We start from the raw sequence: 12324 nt of genomic DNA, 5'->3' as shown, positions 1-12324 counted from the left end.
GGTCTAGAGGGTCAAGCCCCAAGTCAGCATGGGGCTGAGGGTCCGTGGCCCCCTCTTATGATCACCACCTTCCCTCTTGATGGCCCCTGTGCACCTGTGCCTGTCTCAGTCAGTTCCTAGCCTGAGGAATCATACCTGTGCTGGGTTACCCAGGGCTCCTCTGAAGGAGCAGCCAGGATGATGTGACATGTGGGGGTGGGGTGGGGAGGAGGCAGTGCCTCTGAGAGTCCTGTCCTTCTGTCTCCTCAAGCACCTCAGCCCTCTGCCTTCCATTCTTGTCTCCTCAAGCACCTCAGCCCTCTGCCTTCCACTCCTGCATCCGGAAACCCCCTGCTCACTGGAAGTCTCTAGCCCCTTGACTCAGGGAACTTCGGTTTCTCCCAAGGAGGGCCAAGTTCCTGGCATTGGGTCAGAGGAATGGATTTCTTCATGGCAGTCATTCAGAGCCTCGGCCCTCAGCATGGGGCAGGAAAACCACCATGGCAGCCTGAGACTCGAGGGGGAACCATTCTGGAGCAAGGGAAGGAGGTCCCCTCTCAGAAAAAGGGAGGGAAGTGCCATCTCAGCAGGGAGTAGGAAGGCCTGTCTCAGCCTGATGCCCTGGGCTGGAGGACCCTTCTCAGTCCAGGACACCAGTATCTGGCTCAACGTTCATCACTCCTGGTCCTGGTGAAGAGGAGGAGCCCTGCTTCCTGAAGCAAACTCTTGGAGGGCATGCTAAAGGAAACTGAAAGCAGAGAGGTGGAAACAGACCCCAGACCAGGAGAACAGGTGAGCGGGTCAGAGGAAGGAAATTCCTTACAGGTGAGGGACACAGAGAGAGGAGAAGGTGGAGCCTATGGTCCTTCCAGAGGACCAGGGTTGCAGCTTTCTGCATACATGCATTCTCAGGGACAGTTCAGGCTCCCGGGGGGCAAAGGTCCCCAGGAAGGGTGAGAGGGGTTCGCACTGACCTTATGTAGGTGGACTGGTCTGGGAAGGTGTCGCACAATGGGTTCCCTTCTAGCCAAAGCTCTTCAAGATTCAGCCCTTTTATCTTGTTTAACTCCCACACCAAGTTCAGCTGAGAAATATGGGGAGGAAGCTGTAAAGGAGTCCCAGGGAAAGAGAGACACACGGGTCTCTGCACCCCCAGCCCCCACCTTTCCACACAGGTACCTTCTCCTGCCTCCTGTCATCACTATCATGAGCACTACCACCCACCGTCAACCCCAACTTTGATCTGGCTCCCTCGTCCCACCTCGTTGTTGGAGAGGTTCAGGATCTTGACTGTGGGTACCATCTGTATAATGTCAGACAGGCCATCCAGCCCATACAGTTTGTTGTTGCTCAAGTTCAAGGACAACAGCTTTTGGTGAAGAAGAGTTAGAGCGACAGTTACTATCTAGGGCCTCAGAGACATCTGTCCTCCACCCCATGAGTTCCTTCCACCCCCTACTATTTTTTTTTTATTGAAAAGNAGGCAATCAGAAGGCTGAGAGGGGTCCAGGGCTAGCACCAACCCCTTCCCACATATCCATCCCTCGGTCTCCCTCCGAGGCAGATCCCTGTGCCCTCACCTGCCCTAGCATTACTGCTATCAACTGTACCTGGGTCAAAGCGGAGCCTCTGGAGGTCAAGAGCTTGCTGGAAGACATCATAGCGTTTGTTCATGGTCAGCTGCAGAGAGAGATGGAGAAAGCCACTGTGAGGCTCCGGTGGCGATAGGGAAGTCGGGGGCTGGGGGAAGAAGAGATGGGCCTGGGTGTGCGCACACAATGGGCCTTGAGTCTGCATTACCTTTAGCTGCTCCATTTCTTCTGGCTCCAACTTATACCGCACAGAGTAGGGTACATTAGAGGGATTGACAAAGATCGATATCTGCAAGAAGGTGCAGAGGGGTAAGCACCAAGAACTCTGATTTCAAAGAAGACCACCAGCCCCTGGCCTCTCCTCCCACCCTGGGACTACGTACAGGTAATGCCCTCAGCACATACCTTTTGGTTCTCCTCATCACAGATCTTGTAGCTGACATCTTTCAACGCAGAGGCAATGCCAGCATCCTGGACAAAGAACCGAGCCTGGTTTTTCACGTAGTGAAACTACAGGAGAGGGAGGCAACAATAATTTTGAAGTATAGAGTCTTTCTGCTCAGTGGGCTACCCCCCAGTCCCCCCACTTCTCTGTGTCCACTCATCTGGCTTCACCATCCTCTCTTACATCCACTGGAGTGAAGGGGACACTGCAATAGTTCTGGATTGAATTCACTAGCCATGTCTTGTCATACTTTCCCCCACAGGGAATCTAAAGGTGAAAAGAAGGGATGAGAGTGAGGAGAGACAACATGGAATTAAAGCTGGAAAACAGACCCAACAGTGTTTTTTCCAACCCTCTACTGAGCCGTACAGGGCTTCTAAAGAAGGAACCACTAGCATTATTTCTTACTTTTGTGTGAAATATGGATTTCCTAAACCCTCTTTCTCTCCATTGGAAAGCTCTCCTCCAAGTAATCAATGTAAGGTTGTTTAATGTGGTCTTCCTTTTATAGGGTTCCAGGATATTCTATCTAATGCAGATCTCGCCAAGACACTCACGGTGATCTTGAACCAGCTCCCTGGGGTTCCATCTTGTGTGTTCTTCCCCATTTCTCTCTTCAGAGGTTCTCTATCTTTCCAGACAGTAATATGGATATGGCCTTCATTATTCCATTTTGCTCTCCTCTTGTTGCGTCGGGTGCTATAGGGAATGCTGCAGAGGGAAAGTGGAGAGGAGGAGGGTGGCCATAAATGCTAAGAAAGTCTTCTTCTATACACCCTCACCTCTCTATCACCAGGACTACAAGTAGGATTGTTCAACCATTATTCCACTTCTAGCGTTCTTCAGTTTTCCAGTGAGAGAAGAAAAAGAAGACCAAAGGGGAGTGAAAGAGCTGCATAGTCCCAGGGGCTGCTGCATGCAAACCAGGTTGCCTGATCACTTACTGTCTTACTTGGGTGTACTCCTGGATATCCCTCATCATCACATTTCCATCATCCTCCTGGAGGTGTGAAAGCTGAGGCTCATATCCATCACGTTCATAATGAGGGCTCCTCTTGCCAAAATTACCTCGGAAAGAACTCCAAACCCTCTTTCTTCCTTGATGTGAACTACCACCATCATTGGGTTCTCAAAAGGGGAACAAAAATACAAGTTTGAAGACACATCAGTGGTCCACATACCATGTACCACGTCTTAGACTAACACCATGGTAGGGCAAGCAAAATGTCAACCTGCCCTAATGGTCCAATCCCACAAAACCCAGAAAGGAAATTCCTCTGCTTGTCCAGATAGGGGAGCCTTATTTGACAAATGGCACTATCAGGAGAGGAGTCTTGGGGAAGGAGGAGGAGGAGGTGACCGAGGAGCAGGGGAAGAGGAAGCTGTATTGAGCCTTTTAAAGAATGAAGTAGGATTTATTACAAGACAAACAAACAAACAAAAAACCCAAAACAACAACAACAACAAGAACAACAACAACAACAACAAAACACACACAGAGATGTGTGCATCCATGGGTTAGATTGGAAACCAGCCATACACCAGGAAGGCATCTGAACTGTGCCTTCTTTCAGGTTTAACAACCACACCAACACCAGAGAGGCAATCTCTCTCATGCTTCCCAAATATAATCAATCAGCCACCAAACTGATGCCACTAACACTTAGAAAGCTGTATTTCCTTTGCTGGTGTAGTACAAGCTTTAATGTCAGATGGGACTGATGTAACAGCTTCCTGAGTTGTCCCTCTCCCTCCAGCCTTGCTGTCAACAATACTCAGTTTGAAATATCCAGAGTGAGCTTTCTTTTTGCCCAGACTGAAATGCCTTTCAGCTGAGGAGACAACTTTTCCTAAAAGCAGCTCCTCTATAACAAGGATCTGAATGACACACTGGAATGATAAGTCAACTACCATTTCCAAGTGTGTAGGGATTCTTCTTTATTCTTTCTATTATTGATTTCCAATTTAGGTCCTTTATAGCCAGAGAATGTTCTCTGTGTGATTTCAATTCTTCTAAAATTTGTTGAGGATTGTTTGGTGGTCTAGGAGATGACCTAGCTTGATGAATGTTACATCAATATTAGGGGGAAAATGCACTCTGCTGTCGTTGGGTGGAGTGCTCTATTTACATCATGTAGATCCTGTTAAGTTATTATGTTATTTAGATGTCCTATATCCTTGTTGGTTTTGCCTCTAGTAATTTTATCCCTTGCTGGGGGTGGAGTTTGAAGGCACCAACTATAATTATGTACATGGTTATTTCTTCTTTCAGCTCTACCAGGCTTTGCTTCGTGTACTTTGAGGGTCTGTTGTTTGGTGCGTACACATATAGGGTCATGATGACTCCCTGGTGGGTTGATCTTTTTATCATCATGTAACACCCCTTTCTATCGCTTATCAATTTTCTTTGCTCTGAAGCCTACTTTCTTGGACATTGCAGCCACAGGTATACTTAGACCATGTTTTGGTGGTATTTCACCCTGTATTCACCCTTAGTCATTGTATTGATGTTCGCCCCTCCCCCTGCAAATACTCCCTGCTAACATATATAATTCACCATGTGGAAAGATTTGGGAGTTTTCTGGCATCTACAGAAATAAGAGTCCCAACGCTCTCTCCNCTATATTTATGTATATGGTTATTTCTTCTTTCAGCTCTATCAGTCTTTGCTACGTGTACTTTGAGGCTCTGTTGTTTGGTGCGTACACATATAGGGCCATGATGACTCCCTGGTGGATCCTTTTATCATCATGTAACACCTCTTTCTGTCTCTTATCAATTTTCTTTGCTCTGAAGCCTACTTTCTTGGACATTGTAGCCACAGGTATACTTAGACCATGTTTTCGTGGTATTTCACCCTGTATTTACCCCTAGTCATTGTATTGATGTTCACCCCTCCCCTCCCCCCACAAGTTCTCCCTGCCAACACATATAATTCACCATGTGGAAAGATTTGGGGGTTTCCTGGCATCTACAGAAGAGTCCCAATTCTCTCTCCCAAACTGGACTCATTAAGGGTATTTTATTTTTACCACGTTCAACTGAAACAGTGTACCAACAGATAATAATACTAGTGGTTTGGGTGGGCAGTAGGGGGAGGATTAAGGTAACCAGACTGGCAGAAACCAGCTTCCTTTTGGATTCTAATATCTCAGGCTCTCTCGGTTTGTGTGCTGTACATTTTGTACCTCAATTACTGCATGCTGTCTCAGGGCACGCTTATGAGTAAAAATCTGTTCACTGCTGATTGCTCAATGGTGTAGTGATTATGACCAGGCCTCAGATTAACTCCTCTGGGGATTCATTGCTTTCACTGTGTGGCCTTGCTGTCAGGACAATCCTGCTACTCACAGCCTTTGGGACTTTTCCTGTGTGGCACCGGAAGTGGAATTAAACATGGATAGAGCATTCGACCCATAAATGCCATGGCTCAGGCCTCAAAACTTGAAAGCAGCCTGGAGTGCTCCCTCTTTCTCTCACACTCCACATCTAACTCATCAGGNTGTGCTGGTTCTATTTCAATGGTGAATTTTCAGGTCTCAAGGACAGATTTCTGTGAGGAGACCAGGGATGATGGTTTGTGACAAGGAGCCTGTCACTCCTGCTTGGGGGTTGGGGACAGGGGAAGTGTCCAGGTGCCTTGGACTAAGTGAAGATATCTGTCTTGAACTAACTGGAGAAATCTGTTCAGACCACAGAGTTTGCAGGTTAAGAGTCACTTTGAGCTGACAGAGTCTGGCATATAATGGGGCTTAATTAGTATTTGTTAAATGAATGTAGACAAAAATGTAAATTTGGAATCAACAAAGCCACTTTTGAAAATCCATACATCTCAACCATTTCTACCCACATCTCTTTATTCTAGAAAAAAAATGGGTTGCATAACTGTTTCATAACCTGTTTGTAAAATTAGCATGTTATTGAATTCTTCTCTTACAAAATTAGTATTTTTCATTATATACAATTAGAAATAGAGATAATTATCCCCCCTCTTGATTAATGCTAGATCTACTGCTTTTCTGATCTTAGGAAATGGAGGCTTTTGCAAACTGGTGATAGAAATGAGGAGAGGCTTTCCTTATATCTGGCAGATATAGATTTCTGGGTGTCTAGTATGTGTAGGAAGAATGTTCTGGACCTATATGCATGTCTGTGGGCACTCAGTTTTGTAACAGTATTATTGTCCTTATCTCAGAGGAAAGCAAGAGAGAGAGAGAGAGAGAGAGAGAGCGAGTGAGCAAACTCATGGGCATGCGTTAATATTATCTGCTTTACATTTGTATAATTAGATTACATATATATACATTTCAAATCATGTTGGAAAATGCATTGCCCCAGAAAACTGGACCCTAATGTACATTTTCTTTTCATGTATTATGTATTATATACGGCCAATTTTTGCTTTTTGTATTTTTTTAATGTTTGTTTATTTTTTAGAAAGAGAGGATCCCAAGCAGGCTCCACGCTCAGCACAGAGCCTGACACAGGGCTTGATTCTGGGACCGTGAGATCATGCTCTGAACCAAAATCAAGGGTCAGAAGCTCTGCCGACCGAGCCACCCAGGCGCCCCTGCTACTTCATTTTATATGCCCTTTAAGTTTTTTTTTTTTTCTTTCTTTGGGGGGTGGGGGACACCTGGGTAGCTCAGTCGGTTAAGTGTCTGACTTCAGCTCAGGTGATCTCACAGTTCGTGAGTTTGAGCCCTGCGTCGGCCTCTGTGCTGACAGCTCAGAACCTGGACCCTGCTTTGGATTCTGTGTCTCCTTCTCTCTCTATCCTTCCCCTGATCACACCCTGTCTCTCAAAAATGAACAAACATTAAAAAATGAGGTTTTATTTACATCTTTGCATTTTAATATTTGAATTGATTTTCAAACTTAAAGTGCTAGTATTCTCTATACAAGGTATTTCTAATTGTGGAGGCCAAATAGCCCAGTGAAGCATGGCTTGAGATTTAGGGCAGTTTCAAGATTTGAGTCCATGCTCTACGGTTTCCCAGAAGAAGTCCATCAATATTTTAAATTGTAAGAGACAATTTCCTAAGGATATTTACACCAATATATTTCTCCACTAACAGTGCAGGAGTGTCTAATTTCCTACACTATGCCCAACCATTCAAAAGTCATTCTTGGGGCACCTGGGTGGCTTAGTTGGTTGAGTGGCCAACTCTTGATTTTGGCTCAAGTTATGATCTCACAGTTCCTGAGTTTGAGTCTCATGTCAAGCTCTGGGCTAACAGTGTGGAGCCTGCTTAGGATTCTCTCTTCCCCTCTGCCCCTTCCCCTCATGTGCATGTGCACATTCTCTCTCTCCTCTCTCTCTCTCTCTTTAGAAAAAAAGTCATTCTTATTCTTTGACCCAGACATTTCACTTTTTTAAAAAATTTGTTAAAACATTTATCTGAGGGGGGATGGCAGAGAAATAGGGAGTTCCACACTTCTTGCCTGCATCTCTCAAACAAAGAAGGGCTGAAGTCAAAGGACTCTGAACTGCAAGAGTCTGGGAGGAAAAGAGATGGAATCTACTAAGAAGACAGCCTCATAGGTGCGTGATTGAAAAATGGGGAAGATAAAAACACGGCCAGGACATGGAGGCACGGAGGGGAGGGAGCCCCCCTCTGTGGAGAGACAAAGGGAAGAGAAAGAACACTGGGGAAATTTTAGAACTGTACCTGGAGAAGAGTAAAACCTCGGCCCAGGATGGAGAAGGATCCTATCATCCCATCTCTAACCGCAGGACTTTCAGAGAGAGAGCCAATCTCTAACTGCAGAGATTTCTTTGGGCTGGGCGCCCCAGTCCCAGAAATTCCCTCCGGTATAGACAGTACGCAAGGGATGCAGTCGTAGTTGGCATCAGGAGGAACCAGTTCCCTACTTGATCGCCTGCTAGGAAGCACCCCAGCTTGTGGGATTACATGTCAGGCAGTATCTCAGTATCATTAATGCACACGGAGTAAGATCTGGAAACGAGGCTGGGTGAGGGACATAGAACATGGGCCCCCTTGGCCACGCCCGTGGCACAGTGAGATCGGACCCAAAAGAGTGATTTGCAACACCTGGTTCGAGAAAGGACTGGGGGGTCGCCATTTTTCTCCCCACAACCACCAAGGCGAGGCCTCAGGGAGTGGCCTGTGGGATCTACAGTGGAGGCAAGACCTGCCTATGCCAAACCATGCCCATCTGCTCTAGGTAGCTGCTTTGTTACCAGAGCCCGGATATGTGCTGCAGAAACAGCCCCTCTTCCAAGATCAACACTGACTCATTGCCGTGATTAACTCTAGATCAAATCTTGCTATTCAGATGTATTCTCCCTTATCTCATTCTTATCTCTCCCCTCCTCTTGATCAGATATTCTGGTTATAGGTTTGCTTAAACAGGCATATATAATCCATTCTCTTGATGCATGGTCTACACACCCATCCTTATCTTCCTTTCCCTCTCTCTGAAATAATCAGACTATATATTTTCTCTGGCTAACATTATCTTCGTTTTTTTTCTTTTTTTCTCCTCACCTCCTGCCATATTCTCCTTTTTCTCTCTCTGGATTAAGACTTTTTATCTCTATGCCTGGTCAATGTTCAATTTACTTTTCTCCCTACCCCTGTCATTTCTCTCTTTGTATATGCTCTTCCATCAGCACTGCCTCCACCCTGCTCTCTACTTGTAGCTGGGATTTCTGGTTTTATGCCTTTAGCCTTTCCTTTGTCTTTTCTTGTTTTTGTTTTTGTTTTCCCTTTTGGTTTGCTTGTTTGTTTCATTTATTTGCGCATTTGCGTGCTTTTGATCCCTGTTTGTTTGTCTGTCTGATTTCCTTTCCAGGGCTAACTCAAGAAACAAGCCAAAGTACACATGGTGAAGAGTCCCAAATTTCACGATGAGTAGGGAAAGAAAACAAAGGCACAAAAAGAGAGACCAAGGGACACCACTAAAAGAACACTTCCTGAATGGACATGCCCTAGACAGTCAATGAGCCTCCATTAATACGGCAGTACTCGCAGGTACAGAGCGCCTAACAAACTTTTAAAACTGACAAGGGACAGAAAGCTAGCCAAAATGATGAAACGGAAGAACTCTCAAGAAGTTCCAGGAAGAAGTGACAACTAAAGAATTGCTCAAAACAGCTATAAGCAACATAATTGACCAAGAATTTAGAACAATAGTCATAAAATTAATCGCTGGGCTTGAAAAAGGCATGGAACACACCTGAGATGCTATTGCTACAAAGTTTATGCACCTTAAAAACAGTTGTGATGAAATAAAAAATGCTATCAATGAGGTGCATAATAAAATGGAGGTGGCCACTGCACGGATTGAAGAGGCAGAGAGGAGAATAGGGGAATTAGAAAACACAATTATAGAAAAAGAGGAAGCCAAGAAAAAGAGACATAAATTGATTCAGGGGCACGAAAGGAGAATTTGAGAACTGAGTGATGCAGTCAAACAGAACACTATCCGTATCATAGGAATTCCAGAAGAAGAGCGAGAGAAAGGGGTGGAAGTGGTACTTGAACAAATTATAGCCGAGAACTTCCCCAATCTGGGGAAGGAAATAGACACTGAAATCCAAGAGGCACAGAGAACTCCCCTCAGACACAATTTGAATCGATCTTCTGCATGACATATCATACTGAAACTGGCAAAATATAAGGAGAAAGAGAGAATTCTGAAAGCAGCTAGGGATAAAAGGGCCCTAACATACAAAGGAAGATCTATCAGAGTAGTTACAGACCTATCTACTGACACTTGGCAGGCCAGGAAGGAATGGCAGGAAATCGTCAATGTGATGAACAGAAAAAATATGCAGCCAAGAATCCTTTATCCAGCAGGCCTGTCATTCAGAATAGAAGGAAAGATAAAGGTTTTCTCAAACAAACAAAAATTGAAGGAATTCATCACCACTAAGCCAACCCTACAAGAAATCCTAAGGGGGACTCTATGAAGGAAATCTTGCAAGGAACGCAAGATACCAGAGACACCACTGCAAGCATGAATCCTACAGAGAACACAATGACTCTAAACTCATATTTGTCAATAATAACACTGAATGTCAATGGATTATATGCTCCAGTCATAAGACATAGGGTATCAGAATGGATTAAGAAAAAATCCATCTATTTCCTGTCTACAAGAGACTCATTTTAGACCTGAGGACACCTACAGATTGAAAGTGAGGGGATGGAGGAATATCTATCATGCTACTGGAAGTCAAAAGAAATCTGGAGTAGCCATACTTCTATCGGAAAAACTGGACTTTAAAGTTAAGGCACTAATAAGAGATGAAGAAGTGCATTATATAATAATTACAGAGTTTATCCATAAGGAAGGGCTAACAATTATAAATGTCTAAGCACTGAATTCAGAACACCCGAAGACAGAAAACAATTAATCACAAACAGAAGCAATCTTATTGATAAGAATGTTCTAATTGCAGGGGACTTTAATACTGCACTTACAGCAATGGATAGATCAACTAGACAGAAAATCACTAAAGAAACAGTGGACCTGAATGACACATTGGACCAGATGGATCTGACAGATATATTTAGAGCTCTACATCCTGAGGCCATGGAATTCACTTTCTCCTAGAGTGCACACAGTACGTTCTCGAAGATAAACCAAACCACATACTGGATCATAAAGCAGCCCTCAATAAATATAAAAGAATTGAGATCATACCATGCACATTTTCAGATCACAGTGCTATGAAACTTGAAATCAATCACAGGAAGAAGTCTGGAAAACCTCCAAAAACATGGAGGTTAAAGTACACCGTACTAAAGAACGAATGGGCCAATCAGGCAATGAGAGAAGACATTTTAAAATATATGTAAACCAATGAAAATGAAAATACAACAATCCAAACTCTTTGGGATGCAGCAAAGGCAGTCCTAGGAGGAAAGTACATTGCATTTCTAGGACTACTTCAAGAAACTAGAAAAAGCACAAATACAAAATCTAATACTGCACCTAAAGGAACTAGAATCAGAGCAGCAAGAGCACCCCAAACCCAGCAGAAGACAAATAATAAAGATCAGGGCAGAAATAAACAATATAGAATCCAAAGAAAAAAGAAAAGAAAACAACAACAACAACAAACAACACAGTTGAACAGATCAACGAAACCAAGAGTTTTTTTGTGTTTTGGTTTTTTTTTTTTGAAAAAATAAACAAAATTGACAAACCTCTAGCCAGGCTTCTCAAAAAGAAAAGAGAAAGCACCCAAATAGACAAAATCACGAATGAAAATGGATTTATTACAACCAATCCCTCAGAAATACAAACAGTTATCAGGAAATACTATGAAATATTATATGCCAACAAACTGGACAACCTAGAAGTAATGGACAATTTCCTAAACACACATGCAATACCAAAATTCACACGGGAAGGGACAGAAAATCTAAACAGACCCATAACATGTGAAAAAATTGTATCAGTTATCAAAAATCTCCCAAGAAATAAGAGCCCTGAGCCAGATGGCTTCCCTGGGGAATTCTACCAGACATTTAAATCAGAGTTAATACCTATTCTTTTTAAGCTATTCCAAGAAATAGAAATGGAAGGAAAACTTCCGGATTCATTCTATGAAGCCCGCATCACTTTGATTCCCAAACCAGACAGAGGAGACACAGCAAAAAAGGAAACTACAGGCCAATATCTTTGATGAATACGAATGCAAAAAATCCTCAACAAGATACTCGCAAATCAAAACCCACAGCACATAAAAAGAATGATCCACCATGATCAAGTGGGATTCATTCCTGGGTTACAGGGCTGGTTCAATATTCGCAAATCAATCAATAGGATACATCACATCAAAAAAAGAAAAGACAAAAACCATATGATCCTGTCGATGGATGCAGAAAAAGCATTTGACAAAATACAGCATCCCTTCTTATAAAGACCTTCGAGAAAGTCGGGATAGAAGGAACTTACTTAAACATCATAAAAGCCATCTATGAGAAGCCCTCAGCTACCATCATCCTCAATGGGGAAAAACTGAGAGCTTTCCCCCTGAGATCAGGAACACGACAGGGATGTCCACTCTCACCACTGTTGTTTAACATAGTGCTGGAAGTCCTAGCGTCAGCCATCAGACAACAAAAGGAAATAAAAGGCATCAGAATTGGCAAACAAGAAGTCAAACTTTCATTTTTCGCAGACAACATGATACTCTGCATGGAAAACCCGACAGACTCCACCAGAAGCCTACTAGAACTGATCCAAGAATTCAGCAAAGTCGCAGGGTACAAAATCAATGTACAGAAATCGGTTATATTTTTATACACCAACAATGAAGCAACAGAA

The 12324-nt window shown here is 43.7% G+C and overlaps 1 protein-coding gene across 1 annotated transcript in view; it reads right to left on the bottom strand.

The window, feature by feature from the left end:
* The window catches only part of LOC144240662 (nuclear RNA export factor 2-like), a 56738-nt gene that overhangs the window by 5838 nt on the left and 38576 nt on the right, over nucleotides 1–12324 (bottom strand). The window contains exons 4-11 of the mRNA XM_077775040.1: nucleotides 2961–3144; nucleotides 2574–2727; nucleotides 2200–2283; nucleotides 1977–2081; nucleotides 1780–1860; nucleotides 1560–1659; nucleotides 1241–1380; nucleotides 954–1063 (exon numbers count right to left, since the gene is read on the bottom strand). Coding sequence (XP_077631166.1) covers nucleotides 954–1063; nucleotides 1241–1380; nucleotides 1560–1659; nucleotides 1780–1860; nucleotides 1977–2081; nucleotides 2200–2283; nucleotides 2574–2727; nucleotides 2961–3144 — 958 coding nt within the window. The remainder of the gene's footprint in view (nucleotides 1–953; nucleotides 1064–1240; nucleotides 1381–1559; nucleotides 1660–1779; nucleotides 1861–1976; nucleotides 2082–2199; nucleotides 2284–2573; nucleotides 2728–2960; nucleotides 3145–12324) is intronic.

The sequence above is a fragment of the Crocuta crocuta genome, unplaced genomic scaffold, assembly GCF_008692635.1.
Source record: "Crocuta crocuta isolate KB4526 unplaced genomic scaffold, BGI_CrCroc_1.0 scaffold913, whole genome shotgun sequence".
Classification (NCBI taxonomy): Eukaryota; Metazoa; Chordata; class Mammalia; order Carnivora; family Hyaenidae; genus Crocuta; species Crocuta crocuta.
This window is presented reverse-complemented; position numbering and strand designations above follow the sequence as displayed.